This window comes from Trichinella spiralis, assembly GCF_000181795.1.
Source record: "Trichinella spiralis strain ISS 195 chromosome Unknown Scfld9, whole genome shotgun sequence".
In the NCBI taxonomy this organism is placed as follows: Eukaryota; Metazoa; Nematoda; class Enoplea; order Trichinellida; family Trichinellidae; genus Trichinella; species Trichinella spiralis.
The window spans coordinates 1,748,217-1,766,410 of NW_003526948.1; the positions used below are offsets into that span (position 1 = coordinate 1,748,217).

Consider the following 18,194-nt stretch of genomic DNA (forward strand, 5'->3'; position numbering starts at 1 on the left):
CTTATTCTTAAATTTTAAACAGTTTAAAAAATTCACTGCTAAATGTGCTTGGTTTGGTGAAATGGTAGTAGAGAAATATTCGACTTTCTTCGCTGACGCTCTGGTGAAAAGATTTTTGTCAAGCAATTATGCTGCATGGTGTTTATTCAATAAAATTTACTTAAAATGAGGCGCACAAGAACGTCGTCGTAATTGTACAGATAGATGCACAAATACACAGATGATGCACACGTGTACGTGTACGTGTAAATATTGCTTGCTTTTTGGAGAAAAGCATTCGTCTAGGAAATGTTTGAAAAAAAAGTAAAATATTTTTTTTCGATTATTTATGAATGTTGGTTGTCAGAGCAGGCAGAAGTTGAAGTATTTTTGTTTTTGACTAGCAGTAAAAATAGAAAGCAATAAGAAGAAGGCGAAGAAAATTGACTCAAAACGAATAACAAACATGGCAACTGAAGTTCAAGTGGAGGAGAAATGGAAAATAAATGAATGAATTGCTTACAGATGGGTGCTTTCTTCGGAATTTTCTGAAGAAATGTCAACCGAAGCGTTGGAATAGTAAGAAGCACGTTCCGAGCTCCACTTCGGATGAAAGTCCAAGCAGAGACTGGGCGACTGTTCCGTGTAAGAGGATCCAAAGTCGACAGTGCAGCATTGGCTTTCGGTGCTGCTCGGCTGACGGTCACTTCCACGTCTCACGAAGGAAGAAGAACCCTCGTCACTGGATGCTTCGGTAGAGAAGCCGCGCATCTGGGATGTAGAAAACGGCAACCGCTTGACCGAGTCGAACGTTGGACAGCTGTCTTTGAAAAATTCCAAAATCTGATCGTCCGTCAACGGAGGCAGTTTTCTCAACAGGCGCATCTCTTGAGTTTCGAGTACTTTCAGTTCGAATTCTTTGTCTGCCAGCAGGTTCAACAATTTTATCGACCTGCTGCACAGGTCGATCTTGTGGACGTGGTTGCCGAAAAGCACCGCCATGCGAACCGATTTGCTGTTGTTTATTTGAGCAACCAATTCGTGATGGGAGAAATTTCTCACATCGACCCCGTTCACAGCCAATATCACATCTCCTATAATGAAATATTTGAATAAGGAAAGCAAAATACAGAGAATTGGATCGACAATTTCAAAATCTTTCGCTTTGCACCTGATCGCAGACCCGCATCAAATGCCGGACTATCCAAAGCTACATGATCGACATAGGTTATACTTTCTACAGTATTGTACTTCAATCGTTCGAATACATAGGACTAAAAATTGTCACAACATTTCGACAAATCTTGTACAATATATATATATATATATATATATTGTAATTTTTTACTTGCACCGTAAAGCCGAATTTGCCTTTACGTCGTTTCGGTATGACAACAGTGCGTCGAACTTTCGAAGCCAGTGAACCTGCTCTTATCTGACGTTCCTGTTCCAAAGCTCGCAGTACGTCCTACAACAGTGAATCACCTTTTTGTTTTTTGCTTTTCAATTTAACACGTCATCATGATAGCATTGTCAAAAGCTGGATGGAAATCAATTTCATTTTGCTGTTCAACAATTGAAATTACAATCTATAGAAAGCTGTAGAAAATTGTCCCACTAGCAACTTTTCCCTGTTTATTCAGTTGAATGCATATCAGTGTAAAATAAATATAAAACAATTATAACAAAATAATGCTGAAATTAATTTCAATCAAATTTAAAGAAAAATTATTATTACAATATACAGTATGTAAACAATCGATCGTGATCATCATCATTGTACATTGTTGTTCGATAACGATAAATGATACTTTGGAAAATTGAAATAGAATACAACTTTGATAGAGAAGAAGAAAACAAATTTTTTTTTCTGACAACAAATCAAGCAAATGAAATTATTTTCAAATTATGATCAATGAAAAATTGGAAAACAAATATGGAAATTCAACAATCAAATGTTGTTAAAGAACAAAATAGAACAAAACGGGCATATGCATATTTGATTTGATTTGATTTGATTGGTCGTATGAAATGAAAAATAAACAAACCTAAAGCGCCAAGCTAAAGAAGAACAATAGAAATAATAAGCAGAAAAACTTTATAAGGAAAAATTTATCAGCACCACCACCACCATAGAACTCAAGTTCTCAAAAGGGATATATAATTGAATAGATTAAGAAAAAGAAGAATAAAATCATGAACACTGATGTTTACCAAATTTTGAAAATTAATTTTCAAATATTCTTCCGCCTGCCACTGGAATGTTACGTGTGTAATAGAGCAAAGCGTACAATGATGACATTAAATGTTGCATTTCAACAAATGAAATGAAAATCATTCTGTGATACAAACAATTACATGTACATGTATATATAGTGAGCGAATGGTGGAAAAAAAAATTAGTCATGACCTTTCTTCAAATCAACACAACACGCCCGTTATAATGGTTTTGATTGATTGTATCCAATGATTCATTGGATTGCGAACAATCGACCGCTATTACAAAGTGAAATACTGCAAAACTAGCCACTGTTTAATAGTAATTGATAATTTTAAGTTGTACCAGTTTGTTGATAACAACAACAAGAATTGCTATTGTGATTATGATTATGATTACAGGGAATAATAAATATTATAATTTGAAAAAAAGAAAATAAACAGCAGTTTCAAAAAACAAATTAATAATGTCAATTTAAACTTCAGTACAGAACAAGCCGCTTACTTGAACATGCTCGTTGGTTTCAGGCAGACATCTGGAAAAGTCAGGCTTGGCATATCCGAGCAGAAAATTATCCGAACGACACATGGTGAACGTGAAGGGTCGTTGGACGACACGTTGGCGCCATTTACGAAAGGACGACGAATTGGAGGCAGCGCGGAGCAATTTCAACGGTCTGGGTAAAGAATTGGAACCCCACCTGGAATATCCCTTCCGGCAGTTGTCACCATTCCGCTCTTCTTCACCACTCGAATTCATCATTCACTCGTCCATGCCTGCAAAACAACGTCACCGAATCAGCGCAAACAAACAAACAAACAAACAAACAAAATTATTTATTTTTTCGTTGTTGCATTTTCATTTGCACAATTTTTACGTTGAAAAAATAAATGAACGCATAGGCTTGTTGACGACGAGCAGTAGTTTTGCTTCGAGCTTTTCATATATACGACGCGAAATAAGCTCGTTCTGGCTGCTTGTTGTTGTTCGAAATGTGCAAGATGAGGTGAAATGATGCGTTTGATTGGTGCGCATACTTGCAAAATAGAAACTGTCACTTTTGCATCTTCAATCATCATCATGATCGTTGAAGAAGAAAGATATGGAATTCAAAACAACCAAGCATACAAGTAGATGCTTTAGCATAATAATGCTGTAACGTTACACAATGGAAATGTTCGTGGTAGTGGAAAAATAACGAAAATATTATGCAAACAAACGCGTTGGAAAATTTCGATAATATTCCACAAGTCTGTGGCGCTTCAGCGATGCATTTCAAAGCGTGAAGTCACACAATTTCACCTCTGACGTCATGGAAGCAGACGAACGTTAGCAAACGAAAATGGGTTGCAATGAGCCAGTTTTTCGATGCAAAAATTATCCACACATCTTCTGGCTACTCAATGGGAAATTACTGTCCACAGCAGAAGCGCGAAGCATCAACCAAAAGCCCATAAATTACGACATAAATCAAAATAATCGACGCCGGTAGATGCATGCTATTCAAAATCCAAATCGTCCTATTTCAACACTTTGGCTATACATTCTGGACAAGCAATTTATTATTATTTTTATTTTTCTATACGCTTCCAGTGGACGACAAACAACACAGTATTCCTGAAAAAATTTTACACAAATACCATCGACAATAAATCGACATGTCGTCATTAGACGAAAAATTCAATTACAAGCTTGCTTCAAACAACGCTTAAATCAACACCAATAGCCAACGAACAGACAACATGGAAAATGTTCATTTTGCAAATTGAAAAAACCTTCTTTGCCGTTCACTGAATTTTCCAATCCACCTCTACCTATCAATTGTACAGTGCAAAATCGAACTGCAACATCTGAAAACTTAATTCAATAATCCGGGAAACTTTTCACATTACACAATTATACTTTCAATGGGCAAATGGATTGCATAAAAAAATACGAAACTACAACACGCGATCAATGCTAACTGAATATAGAAAAATGTATATTCGAATTGAAATTTCAATAATTGAAAAAATTTCAACACCAATTCAATCGAACACCCGCAATAATAATCTATTTTGAAAATTTTTTTTTTAATTTTCCACCAATCATTTCAATCCCCGAATTATCATCGTCGCGCGCGATTTGCACATTCATACACGCATACAGATAATAAAGTTAATCACGTTTATTCAAATTTTTTTTTCAAAAAAATATAATTTAATGTTAAATTTCTTTTATTTTTATTTTTTTCAATTATAATTGAAGAAAAATAAATTGAAACAAATGATTTTTTTTCTTTACAACCAAGCGGACACAATTTTACTTGACTGCTTTGATTTTTTTTAATTGTGTTGCTTTCACTTTAAGAAAACGCTGGTAAAAATTATAAAATTATTTTCTGTGGTAAAATTCTTATTTAAATTCAATAAATTCATTGTGACGACGCATATGATATTACCTAATTGCACATTTTACTGTAATTACCGTCTGTAGATCATTTTTGGATAACTGATTTTGTTGAACTGTGCTGTCGTAGTGGTGTGCGCTTTGAAATTTCCGAGTCAAGTAGTGTTTCGTCTTCATTCTTTGCTAAGGAAAGTGCTTCTGCCTAGTTTCGTGTTATTGTTTTGTTTTCGTGATACTGAGTTGCATGTTCATTTAGAATTGCATTAAACTCATCTCTTCCATTGTCACTAGTACAGCTGAATAATGTATTATATTTACTTTTATTTAAAATACGGTAATTACTGTTATGGAACTCTGCAAATGAACAATTCTTTCTGTTTTGTTGAAAGTACGAGCTCATTTACTTTTATTTCTACTTCTGATTTCGCTCTTATAAATACAGACGTGTTTAAGCTTTGAAAAGATTTATTTTTAATTAGCATATGAAAAATTACATCTCATCACCTTTATTGCAACTAATTTCTACTTACTATATTATTATCTCTGATGTAGTATTACAAGTTAGTACTTCTAATTATACTTGAACAGTTTTTCTTAAAAAATATGTAGCTTTAAAAATAGATTGTATTTTTATTCAGTAGTAACATCAGGTTATGAGAATGTATATACATAGTATAATCTGCTGGTTCATTTCAATGCAGAAATTATTGTTTTCCTTCTGTTATTTTGAAAGTTCAAAAATTAGCTAGATGGCTTAGAAAAAAATGTTCATCTTTTAAGAACAGATTTTACTAAGTAGTACAGTTTATTTTAATGCAGTATCGGGTAATTGATTTGTAACTTTTCGTAACCAAGATTGTTGATTTTTGTATTTCATTTAAACCTTACTGTATTTTATTTGTCGTGTTATTTTTTTTTCCGCTGACGTCTTTAATTTTTCTATTCTGCTGCATTATTTTTTGAAACTGTTTTGCATTTTAAATATAAAATTTTACGTATGATAACAATACAGAAGTTTATAGACATGTATAAGAAACTTCCTTACGCTATTTGTTTATTTTTTAAATATTCGATTGAGTGAATTGAAATTTTCAATTCATCAATTGAAATTCATGCTATGTTGCTACTGTATTTAATTATCACTAATGAAATATATTTAATGATAACTTTTATTATTTTAATCTTGTTCTGTTTATTTGATCTTCATGTATTAATTTGTTATCTTTCAAAGATGTCTTATAATTGAAATTTTTAAAGAGGTTCATTTATTATTTTTACCATGAAATGGTATTGTGTTTTTTCAATTTATGTGTATATTTTGATATTTATGTTTTTTCTTAAATTTTATAGTAACACCTTTGGTGTAGTTATGTATATTACTTCTGATCTGGGGGCAGATAATAATTTTTTCGAGCATGAAATATTCGTCTTTATTTAAAAAATCGTTAAAATAATTTTTTGTTTATTATCATTTCTAGAATTGAAAATTTTTTTGAAATTAACTAATAAAATGATTAAGTTCGGAACTTATTAACAAGAGTAAACAGAATTTAGTGCAGTTCAATTTTTTCTGTACAATCTCATATGGTAAATTAAAACAAATTTTGCATTTTATTTAACTGATAATTGAAATCCTTGACAGCGTTGAGTTTTTAGTTCTTACACTGATTTATTTCTTTTTATATTTTTCACTTGCTTTTGCTTTACATCTGCACATCTGCGTGTTATCATTGGTGAAATGTTATAAACTGATAGATGCATTTTTGACTAACATGAAACTTTTCACCGAAATAGGTCCTTTCTTTCAGCTTCAGTTTTCCTTTTATGGTGATTTTTGGTTTGCACTTTTAGCCATGCAAGGATTTGGTGGTGTTATGAACAAATTTGATAACTTAAAGCTGACATCTGGCAAGAAACAGAAGAACAAATCGTCTTCTGTCACGTAATTATTTTATTAGAAATATTTATTTTTTAATCGAATTTTGTCATATTTAGTTTTTAATTGTTTTTTACCTAGGTATTCCAAATATGATTTCATGAGAATAAGAACAAATGTCACGGTGAAGAAAACTTGGAAGCCAATGTTGGAGTTGTGCAATAAGCATTTTATTGACAAATTGCTAGAGGACGAAGACGAAGAGCGTGCAAGTAAAATTTCAAATTATCGTTTCTAACAATTAAAACTTACAAGTGTCTCTGTCTCTCTCTCTCTCGAATTGTATACGATGTTCATAATTTTAGTAAGATATGAGAGTTTTCGTGAAGCAGCCTATCGGGCAAACCAGCGCGTTATGCAATCGGTGCCACAAAGGCATGTTGTTAACCAGCAACACCGAATGCCTCCTCTTAACCAGATGCAGACTGCTTTTAACAGACATCCATCTCCCACGATGGTGAATCGTGGCAGCTATTTTCATCATCCACAAAGCGGAGGCATGGGCAGTGGTTATGGTTCCAGATGGGGAAATACCCAGAGCTTCACTGGTGACAACTTTCTTACCTACGGAGAACAGAGAGACAGGCAAACTTTCACTGGTGGTTACGGTAATCATGGTGCACAGTATCATTTTGAGGATCCCTCTTTTTGTGGGGATAGAAAGCGATTTGGAGGTCAATATGGCGACTCACAGCCATCATCTGGAGAATGCTATGACGAGCGAGCTGATGATGCTAATCGTTTGACACCGAATTCAGAACTGAGACAGCTAGAAAATCGGCTGCCATATGGACGTGATATGAACTACCAGCGAAGGGGCTATGGACGACCTTATCGTGGGTTTTTCAGGCCGCCATGTAAATTTTATTCTTTATAAATTATGCAGGCAGATTTGTGTTGTTGTTTTGTCAGATTTATTCTTATTGAATTCCAATTGTCATTTGCAGAGTAGGGCCTTTCGGTATGGAATGTGCATTATTATATATTTTGTTCTGTGTTGTGATTCTTGATTGCATTGCACGTTTAATCCATTTATTTTTAGTCATGCAACGCGGCTATCGTCATTATGACTTTTCACTGCCAGAGGTATTTTTTTATGAAGGAAGGCATTCTTTTTTTAAAAAACAAACCTTGAGAGGCACAATTTGAGAGGTGAGATGAAACAATCTTATTGGTTAGAGATTACATCACAAGTAATAAATACCTCGATTGCAAGCTTGGCATTCTTTTTTTGGTTAATGTTTGTTACTTTATTGAAATTAATATTATTATCACTGGTTTGATTCGGGTTATTATTTCGTACACAGACAAGTTGCATAGTGTGGTGTAAAAGGAAATGGAAAACAGCTAAATTTGAAAATGATGTTAGTGAACCTTTTTTAACAATATTTTTGCAATTTCTAGAAAGAAAGAAAACTTTATGATGCTTTGCTTCCGTTTGATTACAATGCAGTGGCAGATGTGGTTCTTGGAGAAAATTCTGTTGACATTCATCCAAAGCTAATGGATTTGATTAGAAATTACGGCGCGATCAGAGGTGACAGGGTAAATGTTGATGCGCAGAAATATGCATTGAAACAGTTTCTGCTGTGCTTTTTTCTTTTTAGCCATCAGATACAGTAGAAGCGAGACAAACTGAAAACAGCAGGGTGGAAATAGAGGCCAAGCTTGAAAAGCAGATTGTTCAATGCTCTGCTGAAATTGTTTTTAAAGATGTTCAAGTTTTCGAATCAGGAAGCGGATCATTTAAGCAGGTGAAATTATATTATCATTTATACGATGAAGAAGAAGTATCGTAAATATTTTCGTTTTAGGCAAAATCAAAAGCGAAAAAAGCTTCTTCTAATACTAAAAAGAAAAATAAGGTACTTTTGTTCGTATTTAATACCTGATCTCTTTTTATCATAATTTGTTATACCGCAGGTTAACAGTGGTGATCAGATCTACTTAAGGGTGGCGAATTCGCCTAGGATGAGCGGTTTCAATTTATTTTGCTTTTTGTACCATATATTTTGAATTTTTGATGGTTATTTTTAGGATATTATTCGCCGCGTCAGCTTTTAGCACTCATGAAACTGGGCGTGATTGAAATGACTTCAGAATTGAAACTACCAGGAAGTTCGGAATTTCAGACTTTACGTATGCAGATGGTTTTATTTATATTTAAACTTTAATTATTTGCTGTTGGTTATCTCCTTTCTTTAGGCGACGTAATTCGTGTTCATGGTACGGTCCCAGGTTTCGAAAAGGAATTAGATTTGCTCCCAAGTTTGATGTTATTCATATTTTTTTAATTATCATACAGCATTTTTTTCTTATTTCAGGTAGCTCGAGCGACGGGCGGGAATCTGTATGGAGAGATAGAATTAATGGTGAGAAATTGTTTTACAATAATTAACTGTGAAGACAAATTGAAAGAATATTTTGTTGTAGACGATTGTTTTCCGTGTTGGTTTAATGAATTTTACTTTTATTTCAGATAATAAGTGAATACTTTTCGTCCTTGAAATTGATCAGTATGCATTTTAGCGGTGGGTATTTGTGTTAAAGAATTTGTATATGTTGCCTGTATGTGCTTAATGAACTGTTTTTTTCTCATTTTAGAATAATATTTGTTTATGTTTTGCCATTTGGATATGCTGTTAAATTGCGTCATGCAATTGATATTGTTTGCATATTTTATCGTCAGTTATAACGTTTATATTTATTTGTTATAATAAAAAATTAGAATAGTACTGTTTTTTTTATTTTACTTTTAAACATTGATCATTGAGCCAGTTCATTTTACAGCTTTGATGGACTTTGTTTTTGCAAATTTCATGCCACGATATTTGTTGCGTACTGATTAATATTTATTTTATTGCTATAAATTGAAAAGTACAATTTGCATGTTGAAAATTTAGAATGGAGATTTTAGCTGCTCTGCGTGATTTGTTGAATTTAAAGCTTCAGCTTTGTTCAAGTGATCATCATCATCATCATTGTGCTGTTGTTCGCCTTTAGATGGAACAGTATTTTCAGCATCTTGAAATGTGTGTTGAACAGTGTCAGCATTGTTGTTGTAAATGTGTGATGTTTGATTTGCTGGTTTCAGATGCAACGTCAACGGCGTCAGATTGTTTTCTGCTTGATCGTCACTTGCGGCATTGTCGTTTGGTTGCAAGTATCGGTTGCGATGAGGATTGGAAAATGAATCTGGCAATGCGTAGAACGGTGACTGATGATTGTTGGGCGTTGGATTCCAGCTGTCGTGTTCTATGGGATACAGTAGTGGTTCCAGTGGGTTGAACGTGTTCAATGGATCTGTACTGAAACTCGGCGTCCATCGACCGACACTGGCCCTGCTTTCATACGGCTTGTGCTTGGACGGCTGGATAGATGGATTGACAATTTCTCGCCCAGACTGATCTTGCCTGGATGATGCTTGCGTCGGTTCGAACATTGAATATGGAAACCCAGGAAATAGTTCATTTACATCGTCAGTTGATTGGACCGCTGGAATTGGCATTTCTGTTTGTGGAGGCTGTTTTCCTTCGTTGGGATTGTAATTTTGGTCTATGAAGCCGTGACGTTTTTCTTTGTTTAATACGTTCGTGTCGTACATATTGGCCCCGATTGGATGGAAATAGTTTAAATTTGACTGATGATAATTTTTTGGTACAGCATTTGGAAAAAATGCGTTGATGAATTGTTGGAAGTTGTGAGCCGCTGGATTAAAATCCATTGGCATCATTGGATGATTAAGATTAGGATTGGGATTGTTGTTGTTGTTGTTGTTGTTGCTGCTGCTGCTGCTGTGGCTGAAGCTGTTGGCATAAGGCGATACAGGCGGGAAATTTAGCGGCATTTGGTTTGCTGGCATGTTTTCATTCGAATATGGGAAAACGTTGTTGCTGTTCTGTGTACTTGGAGAAGGAGGAAATATTGTCTGATCACCGTGCGGCGGTGATGGTGGTGGTTGCATCATCATCTGTGACATTGGAAACTGATTGTTCATTTGCTGTGGGACGACATTTGGCATCCAACTATTATCCATTGAAGGTAAAAAATTGCTCGGTCCCGTGGACCAAGGTCCAAATTGTGGTGTTGGGTTGCCGTTGGGTGAAATGTGTATCGGCGGGAAAGGACCCGCTGTGCTCTTTTTTTCCTGGTAACCTTTACGCTCGTCTTCTGAAATTTGTTTCACATTGACGAAGCTCTGCGAATCAGAGCTCTTGTCATCAGGAAACGCTGAATTCGGGAATACCACAGGCGACCAGTCGACAGGAGTGGAAGATTGGGCTTTGCCATCGTTGGAAAACATGTTAACATTTAAATAATCCAACGGGTTGAATGCGTAAAGATTGGGCATCTTGTAGATGTTCATATTTTGTTCAGTTTGGTCTGCATTGTTGGATATTTCTTCTGCTGCGTTCGGCTTTGCATGGTCAGTAACAATTGGTCGCGCTGAAGTAAAAATGTGCAGTTATCAATTATGGAAAATCAGCCCTGTATTTATTGTTCGTTCTGATTTTACCGTTGCATATATAGATTGTTCCTATATGGCAACTCCTTTTTTATATGTGAAAAAATATTTTGAGATAAAGCACAATTTGATTTTTATCTGATTTCTGTATTTTTTATTTGATTGTAATGAAATGTTAATCCGGTTGACATGAAATGATAAATATAAATGAATAAATAAATGAGCAGACACGCACACACACACACACACACATCTTTTTATCAGTGTTAAATGTGTCAACCCGGAAAAAATCCTCGTTGTTAAATTGCAAATCTGACTTTGCCTTAATAATATGGATATTTGAATAAACACATATTTAAGAAGAAAATAAATCGATTCAAAATACCTGGATGTGAAAAGATCACGTCGAAAACAATGCAAAGCGTACAGAAGCGAAGGCTGAGGAGCGGTTGCATAACGAACGATGTTACGTCTGGAATGAGTCCCCATTGGACGGGATGTTGGTATTTAAATGAACTTAGTCACGCGTTGTTGTTGACCAAAAGCACAGCTTTACCATAAAATCGAAAATTTCTGCTGAATTGAATAGCACGCAGTTCCGCTTTGTAAAGCGGGCACTTTCCGTCACCTGACGTTCTCTGTTGTGAATAAATAATTTTGTCACAGTCACTATTGACTGACCACTTGAACAGGTACACAGCGGTCAGTTTCAAATTTGTTTACCTTATATCACTTCTGCATATACAACTGGCTGATAAAATTTGGATTCACGCTATCGTGAAAACTTTATGACCTGACTGACGACTAATTGAAAGCGTCACTAATAAATAAACCTGAACACCTTTTCACTGCGTCATAAGTGTTCTTTTATACAGGGGTTCCTATTGGTGCTTGGCTTCCAACTTGTACCTTTTCTTCATTCACTGCGCTAAATCAAGCACACGCACTTTCCTCAATTATTCATAACATTCACGAGTGGCTCACTTTCAAGACATCTCTATCTCTGTCTCTATCAGACGACTTCCAAGCATCAGGGAAACTGCAACTTGGGCATTGATTGCACTCATTCATATGCTTGAAAAATTTTTTATTCGACTTTTAAACGCTCAATTTGAAAAAAGTAACAACTTTTATTCAGTCAGACTTTTTCCAAACTAATTATACAGAATGCACTTTATCCATTTCGAAACCCTAAACAAAAATACTTCACTGTCAAACTTCATTCAAATAGTCTACTTTTATTTATTTAAATCTATTTGAAAGGTGATAAAAATTTATTCGTTGAAAATGTTGGGATGAACAAAAATGAAAGCGTCGTTCATTAAAATCAAAAGAATCTTTTACATTTATATACTATATGCTTATTGCTTTAAAGATCTGCAATGACCTGAAAAAATTTCAAAGCAGTTTTATTGTACAGCAAAGAAAAATTACAATTTTGACATCAAAAGTACTCCATAAAAATTTTATTGAAAATTTTTATAAATGAAGCTATGCACTAATTTTTTTTATTATTGCACTTATTTTGAATTATGTCACACAAGGAAGCTAGTCATGGTTATGTGCCTGTAGTTCTTTCGGATTCGTAAAGTTGAACAAAACTAATTGGCACAAAGCATAATTTTTTAATAAAGCAAGCTGAAGTATTTTATATTATCTAAGAAAGTTTTTAACATAAAAAATAGTTATATAAATTACGTAAAATACATCAGAATGTTCATCTGAATATCTGAATTTCAAAATTATACCTGCATTTTTTTAAATTTTTGTAAGACAATTTTCATGAAAGTTGATATTGTTTTATCAGATGATTTTTAAATGTACTGAAAAAAAATAATTTTGCTGATTCCATTTCATCATGGTGCACGAGCATTTCTTTCATTTATACTGTCAATTTTGAGTAACTTTTATTTAGTGTTGATTGATTTTGTGTTTGTATTTTTTGCACACAGTTATTCTTTAAAAATTTTGTTGTATTAATGGACAAACCACGTGAATTTGTTACTGAAGATCAGTTGAGTGAGGAAAGAAAATTACGTCAACAGGAATGGGAAAGAGTTCGTCGAAGCGATCAACCTAAAGGTGAAATTGTGTTCGTTGAATTCACAATTGTGTACAATTTGATTCAACTTGGTTGTTTAAATTTTTTGGTTAAACGACTGTTAATACTTTAATTTACAAATGCAAACTTGTCCTTTGTCTGAATTTTAATTAAACATTTGCAATTTATTGCTTTATTTTTTTATTTCTATTGAAAATGATTTAGAAGCTCCTGAACCTGAGATTGATTGCAGACCATTGTATGTAAGACTTCAAGAACAGCGTGAAAAGAGCCAAATGGAATTTGAAGAATCAGTTCGATTAAGTAAGCACAAATCTTTTTAACGGTTTAAATGTTTTTACTGGAAAGCTTTTGTTTTTTTTATTTGTTTAAAATGTAATTCTTGTATTCAACGTTCAATAAGACTAAATAAGAAGTAGTAGTAGTAGTAGTAAAGAAGAAGTAAATTAACTGAATGAAATAAAGCAGACAAATAGAAGTGTATTGTGTTGATTTCTTTTCTTTACTTACGTTGCTTTCGAGAGAGCAGATTTTTTGTTGAATTTGTTTTTCACGTGTTGATTTTTTAAGTGCGAGTTTAAAAGTAATGCAAGTTGTTCAATATGAACAATTATTTGAATGCTCCCTTGCACAGCTGTAGAAATTAATTATAATTTTATTGAAATATCTGGGTTAAAAATATTATTCTCCCAAATATGTACATTTACAGAGCACAGCATCCGTGGCTTAGACGAAGAGGAAGTGGGCTTTTTACATCTGATCGATTGTGTTCGTGAAAGAGAACAAAAGAAAATCAAATCTGAAGAAGATGAACTTATTGAAGAAGTGCGAAAGAAACAATCTGAGCTTACAGATGAAAGTCCTGTGAAGCTGAATTTAACTGAGCCATCAACCACCAAGGTAACAGAGAAAAAGCCGAAACCGGTCAATAAACAAGCAAAGCTGCTATTAAAAGCAATAAAGCGGAAAAGGTACTGCCGTTAAATGTAATAAAATAATCATATTAAAAATTTTCTATTTTTTTAAAATGCAGTTCTAACGAATCGTCGTCTGAATCACAATCTTCAAAAACTTCAAAGTTTTCTTTGTAGAATATAAAATATTTACAGCATCATTTTATTTTCTTCCATTCGTTTGAAATCATTTGAAGTAATTTTGTATTTTTCATACTGTAATAAACGAAGTTGTACTTAATTATTATTATTTGATATGTACGATTGTTTAGTTGACTAGAGAATGCTGAGGATGAGAATGATGGTTCGGAACGTTTCATTGTCCCATGTTTCAGTTTAATTGCTAGCTTTAGCAGCACAAACGAGATCGCTATGATGAACATCTGTATATGGTGTAATGGTTCAGAAATTGCAAGGAAAATTGCATATTTTTTGTAAATGTACAAATCACAGAGAAACGTTTCACTGATGAACTGACAGCTATGTGTGTTTCGAATTTGGGAAAGCGATTTCCATCTTTGCAAGCGTGCTGGTCACTACAAGATAAAATACTAGGCTTGATTGATTAATTACTTTTCAAATGAGGCGAATTTTTCCACTGCATGCAAAGTAAATTTCATCTTGGTTATTATATTTTTGTTGCATTATTTTCGTTTTTTGGAAATTTTTCTAATTCGAATTTCCATTCTGCATTTTCATATGTTTTAGTATATGCTGATCAATGGATCGTTGTCGTCGATGAAACTATGCTCAAAGAAATGGAATATTTATTGACAATATTATTTGTTAAGTGTGCCATTGTTAAAAGTTATATTTGCAACAGTAGCATTTCAATGCGAGGTTTAATTTTTCAGAAAGAAAAAATAAATAAATAAGCTGCTTTGCATATGTAATTATGCAATTTGATTTGAAAAAAATTTGTTGCTGTTCTTGTTGAAGATGATGATGATGATTTTACTTCTTGAATTATAGAAAGTTCTATTTAATTCTTCACTTGCACCTATTGAATAATTTGTTTTAGCTTATTGAGTTTTCGGTAGGTCAAATACTTAAAGGTTTGACAGTTGGTTATTGAGGTAAGTAAAGAAAATTAACAGATGCTTAACAAATAAGTTTTTGCAAAGGATAGTCTTGATAACTGATTGTTTGAGGTACGAGTGAAAATGACCGACGATAAACAAGTGTCTGCAAACTCAGACAATGATGACGAAGGTGAAATGGTTGTTCATCGTGCTGACGAAGTCACAGAATTAAGTAAATGTTATTATTTTGAAAAGCTTTTCGTTCCATTAAAACTTTCTAATTTATTTAGAACGGTTTGATGCTAAATGTGAGGAGGGTGAACCTAATGGAAGAAAACGTCATCATCAGCCAGATCTAGGTATATTTCATGTAAATTATTGCATGTGTTTTTCTCTTTCAGCTTTGCCGAATGCAGACGAGCTGTTATTTATTTTATGAATAAAGAATTTGAAAATGGGACATTTTATTTATTTCAATTTTAGAAAAAACGGACACTGATGATGGGGAAAATGAAGCAAAGAAGTACAGATCAAGTGCAGAGTCGAATCAGCAGGCAAAGGGTAGCGAGCGTTCGGATACGGTACAGCATTTGGACAGCACCAGCACCAGCAGTCGCAGTAACAGCAGCTATGACTCCGACAGTTCTTCAGGAGCGGAAATTTTGAGTTGTTTTCTTCAGAATGCAACATGGAAGCATCGTCGAGTTTTTAGACGAAGGGAATGAGCCATGCACGATAAACGCATGATTGATTGTCAATAAACTGAACACCGACGAATGAAAATATACGTTATATTGCTGAATTATAATTTGAATTTTGAACAATTATATTCTGAATGCTGAATTATAAAATTAATGGTGTTCATTGCAGCATGTTAAAATCATCCCATGTTCCGCATCAAAATAATTGTGAATATGACAATTTCGATTCTATTCTACATGTACCACTGCTGATGACATCGTATACAAAATGTTACAGACAAATCACCTAAAAGTTAGAAACATAAACAAGGATATCCAGTATCAGAAAAAGTGATAAAGAAGTGAAGAGAATCTCAGTATAACTTAAAACGGATATTAAATTCCAAACCACAAAAATGTTCAGAAAAAAAACCATCAAACTTCGAAATACGGAAGAAAATCAAACTGAGGCAATCTCAGCGCAGAATTTTTACACCATGAAGATGAGAAAGATATTGAGCTGTATTATCTCAAAGCTATATTCTAATTGAACTTGTTTCTTACGGACGTTATGCCGATTTGCAACGAGAAAGACCACACTGATAAATAAAATATTGGAACTTGATTATGAAATACGGTAGAGTGCAAGTAAAGTAAGTACATCTAGATCAGCATAAAATCACCTTCTCGTAATCAGCTTGAGTTTGGAAAATGCTGTGTTACGAAACGAGATATTGCAGTAACGCAAAACCAAAATGGAAATACTGGAAAAATACAGCTCGTCAATCAGAAAATCAGGCCGAATTGTCGTTCTAGAACGCGTTTCACTTTATGAATACCAATGTTGCAGTTGCAGCTATTTCGCTTTCACCCACTGGAAACGCAGCTTGAATTCATTGTTTTCAAAATTACAATAATCATGATTATATTCTTACAAGGCGTATACTTTTTAATAATAACAAATAACAGCAAGGTTTGGATAATTGTTATACAATAATTTAAATATGTGCAATGTGCCAAAATTAGAGGCACATTATTCCACAACTACTGGACAGATTTCGCCCAAACTCTGAAAAACATTATAATTAATCAATGCGAATGTATAACAAGTAGAAAAACTGCAAATTTCGAAAAGAAGTTTTTCGCCGTTTTTCAAAAAAAGCAAGTCTATAGCCCATGAAATTTTCAATTGTCGAGAAACCTTGGAATCCAAAAATGGACTTTATGGGCATCAATCGATCAGGAACAATGAGAGAAGTATAACAAAACGTATTCCGGCAGTTCCTAGATGCATAGGTTCTCGGGATATCCTAAATCAAATAACTCGCTTACCAATCTATTGAGATAGGAAAAGTGCAAAATTTAAAAGCAAATTATTCCACAACAACTGGACAGATTTCGTCCAAACCCTGCATTTCTTTTTGCCGAGCAATAAAAAATGTACAGTAGCCGTATTTATCAGCAGAAATGAAGAAAATAAAAATTTGCATGCGAGGTCATTTGCTTTATTGACATAATAGAAATCATTTCAGTTTGAGGCCGTCCGTGGATGGTAGCTCAGTGTTTTGATTGGAAAATTGACTGAAGACAAACAATGATGCCAAACACAAATTTGCTTTCTATTCATTATTATTTTTTGGAATAATTTCTAAAAAATAATTTTTCAATCAACATCCAAAGTGCATGAACATGAACAATGAGAAGAAGGCGCATTTAGCAGTAAGTGGCAGTTTTTTCATTTTTAAGTCTTAATCATTTAACAATGCAGTTGAGAATCAACATTGAGCATAATTTCTCAATATATTCTCTATGAAGAATTCACAAAATAAGATGATAGGTGACTTAATAAACGCCAAATTTCCGTACAATTAAGTTTGATTAAATACACCTTGAACGCATTGTTTATCTACTATTAAAATATGGTCTTTCCAAAATCACCTTTGCAATAGCTAACATGCACATTCAATTGACCTTATGGCAAGCTTTTGCACGCAAAGTGTTCACTTAAAATTAGCTTCATTTGAGCTACTTGGTTTTCTGACTTAAGAAAATTTTCAGACATACTTAGGTGTGTTTTGTCTAAATGAATTTTGTTTTGTTATGGCGTTTTTTGTCAGATAGTTTATATTTTGACTGGATTTTAAATGTCAAGGTCATTTTTGAATTTTATAATAGCCATTTCCTTATTGATAGAAATTAGCAGTGCATTTATTCTGTTCATATTGCAACGCGGCTAAGGTAAAAATTTATCTTCAGCCAAAAGTACTAACGCACTAAAAACCGGTTTCTAACGTTGCATTATGCAAATAAGGATCGTTACAACGCTGCCTTATCATCAGTAAGGGTGCGTTTGTTTGTTTAATTTACGTGGCAATTGGTAGCATCGTTGAACGTTCTCTGAGTTCATTACGGGCGTTAAGTAGCTGCTGAAGGCCGCTTCACATTTACAGCCAAGTATTCCACTTTTCTGCTTTCATTTTTTAAACTTTGC

At 33.8% G+C, this 18,194-nt stretch overlaps 7 protein-coding genes across 7 annotated transcripts; 5 read left to right on the forward strand and 2 right to left on the reverse strand.

The window, feature by feature from the left end:
- Positions 1-498: 498 nt before the first annotated feature.
- Tsp_11578 (conserved hypothetical protein) lies at positions 499-2,293 on the reverse strand. The gene is given in 7 exon segments (XM_003371443.1): positions 499-750; positions 767-1,073; positions 1,126-1,253; positions 1,328-1,447; positions 1,725-1,815; positions 2,077-2,125; positions 2,248-2,293. The coding sequence occupies 7 exon segments, from the start codon at positions 2,291-2,293 to the stop codon at positions 499-501; spliced, it is 993 nt and encodes a 330-aa protein (XP_003371491.1).
- Positions 2,294-2,384: 91 nt separating this feature from the next.
- On the forward strand, positions 2,385-3,212 carry Tsp_11579 (conserved hypothetical protein). Its single transcript, XM_003371444.1, is given in 4 exon segments — positions 2,385-2,416; positions 2,537-2,576; positions 2,683-2,713; positions 2,725-3,212. 4 exon segments carry the CDS (start codon positions 2,385-2,387, stop codon positions 3,210-3,212), a joined length of 591 nt encoding a protein of 196 aa, XP_003371492.1.
- A 2,186-nt stretch (positions 3,213-5,398) lies between these two features.
- Positions 5,399-9,524, forward strand: Tsp_11580 (hypothetical protein). The gene is made up of 14 exons (XM_003371445.1): positions 5,399-5,410; positions 6,394-6,527; positions 6,603-6,733; positions 6,827-7,361; positions 7,469-7,607; positions 7,658-7,714; positions 7,926-8,066; positions 8,129-8,275; positions 8,336-8,386; positions 8,445-8,499; positions 8,559-8,660; positions 8,727-8,789; positions 8,846-8,893; positions 9,439-9,524. Exons 1-14 carry the CDS (start codon positions 5,399-5,401, stop codon positions 9,522-9,524), a joined length of 1,701 nt encoding a protein of 566 aa, XP_003371493.1.
- Positions 9,525-10,397: 873 nt separating this feature from the next.
- On the forward strand, positions 10,398-11,547 carry Tsp_11581 (hypothetical protein). Its single transcript, XM_003371446.1, has 4 exons — positions 10,398-10,654; positions 10,718-10,812; positions 10,899-11,011; positions 11,347-11,547. Exons 1-4 carry the CDS (start codon positions 10,398-10,400, stop codon positions 11,545-11,547), a joined length of 666 nt encoding a protein of 221 aa, XP_003371494.1.
- A 1,418-nt stretch (positions 11,548-12,965) lies between these two features.
- On the forward strand, positions 12,966-14,570 carry Tsp_11582 (hypothetical protein). The gene is made up of 7 exons (XM_003371447.1): positions 12,966-13,119; positions 13,253-13,351; positions 13,758-14,019; positions 14,082-14,126; positions 14,158-14,197; positions 14,284-14,401; positions 14,455-14,570. The coding sequence occupies exons 1-7, from the start codon at positions 12,966-12,968 to the stop codon at positions 14,568-14,570; spliced, it is 834 nt and encodes a 277-aa protein (XP_003371495.1).
- An 11-nt stretch (positions 14,571-14,581) lies between these two features.
- Tsp_11583 (hypothetical protein) lies at positions 14,582-15,748 on the forward strand. Its single transcript, XM_003371448.1, has 5 exons — positions 14,582-14,610; positions 14,793-14,841; positions 15,153-15,255; positions 15,314-15,382; positions 15,507-15,748. The coding sequence occupies exons 1-5, from the start codon at positions 14,582-14,584 to the stop codon at positions 15,746-15,748; spliced, it is 492 nt and encodes a 163-aa protein (XP_003371496.1).
- Positions 15,749-15,957: 209 nt separating this feature from the next.
- Positions 15,958-17,118, reverse strand: Tsp_11584 (conserved hypothetical protein). Its single transcript, XM_003371449.1, has 6 exons — positions 17,092-17,118; positions 16,905-17,013; positions 16,752-16,772; positions 16,532-16,589; positions 16,268-16,302; positions 15,958-16,010 (listed from the first exon to the last, which is right to left on the reverse strand). The coding sequence occupies exons 1-6, from the start codon at positions 17,116-17,118 to the stop codon at positions 15,958-15,960; spliced, it is 303 nt and encodes a 100-aa protein (XP_003371497.1).
- Between the last annotated feature and the right edge of the window lie 1,076 nt (positions 17,119-18,194).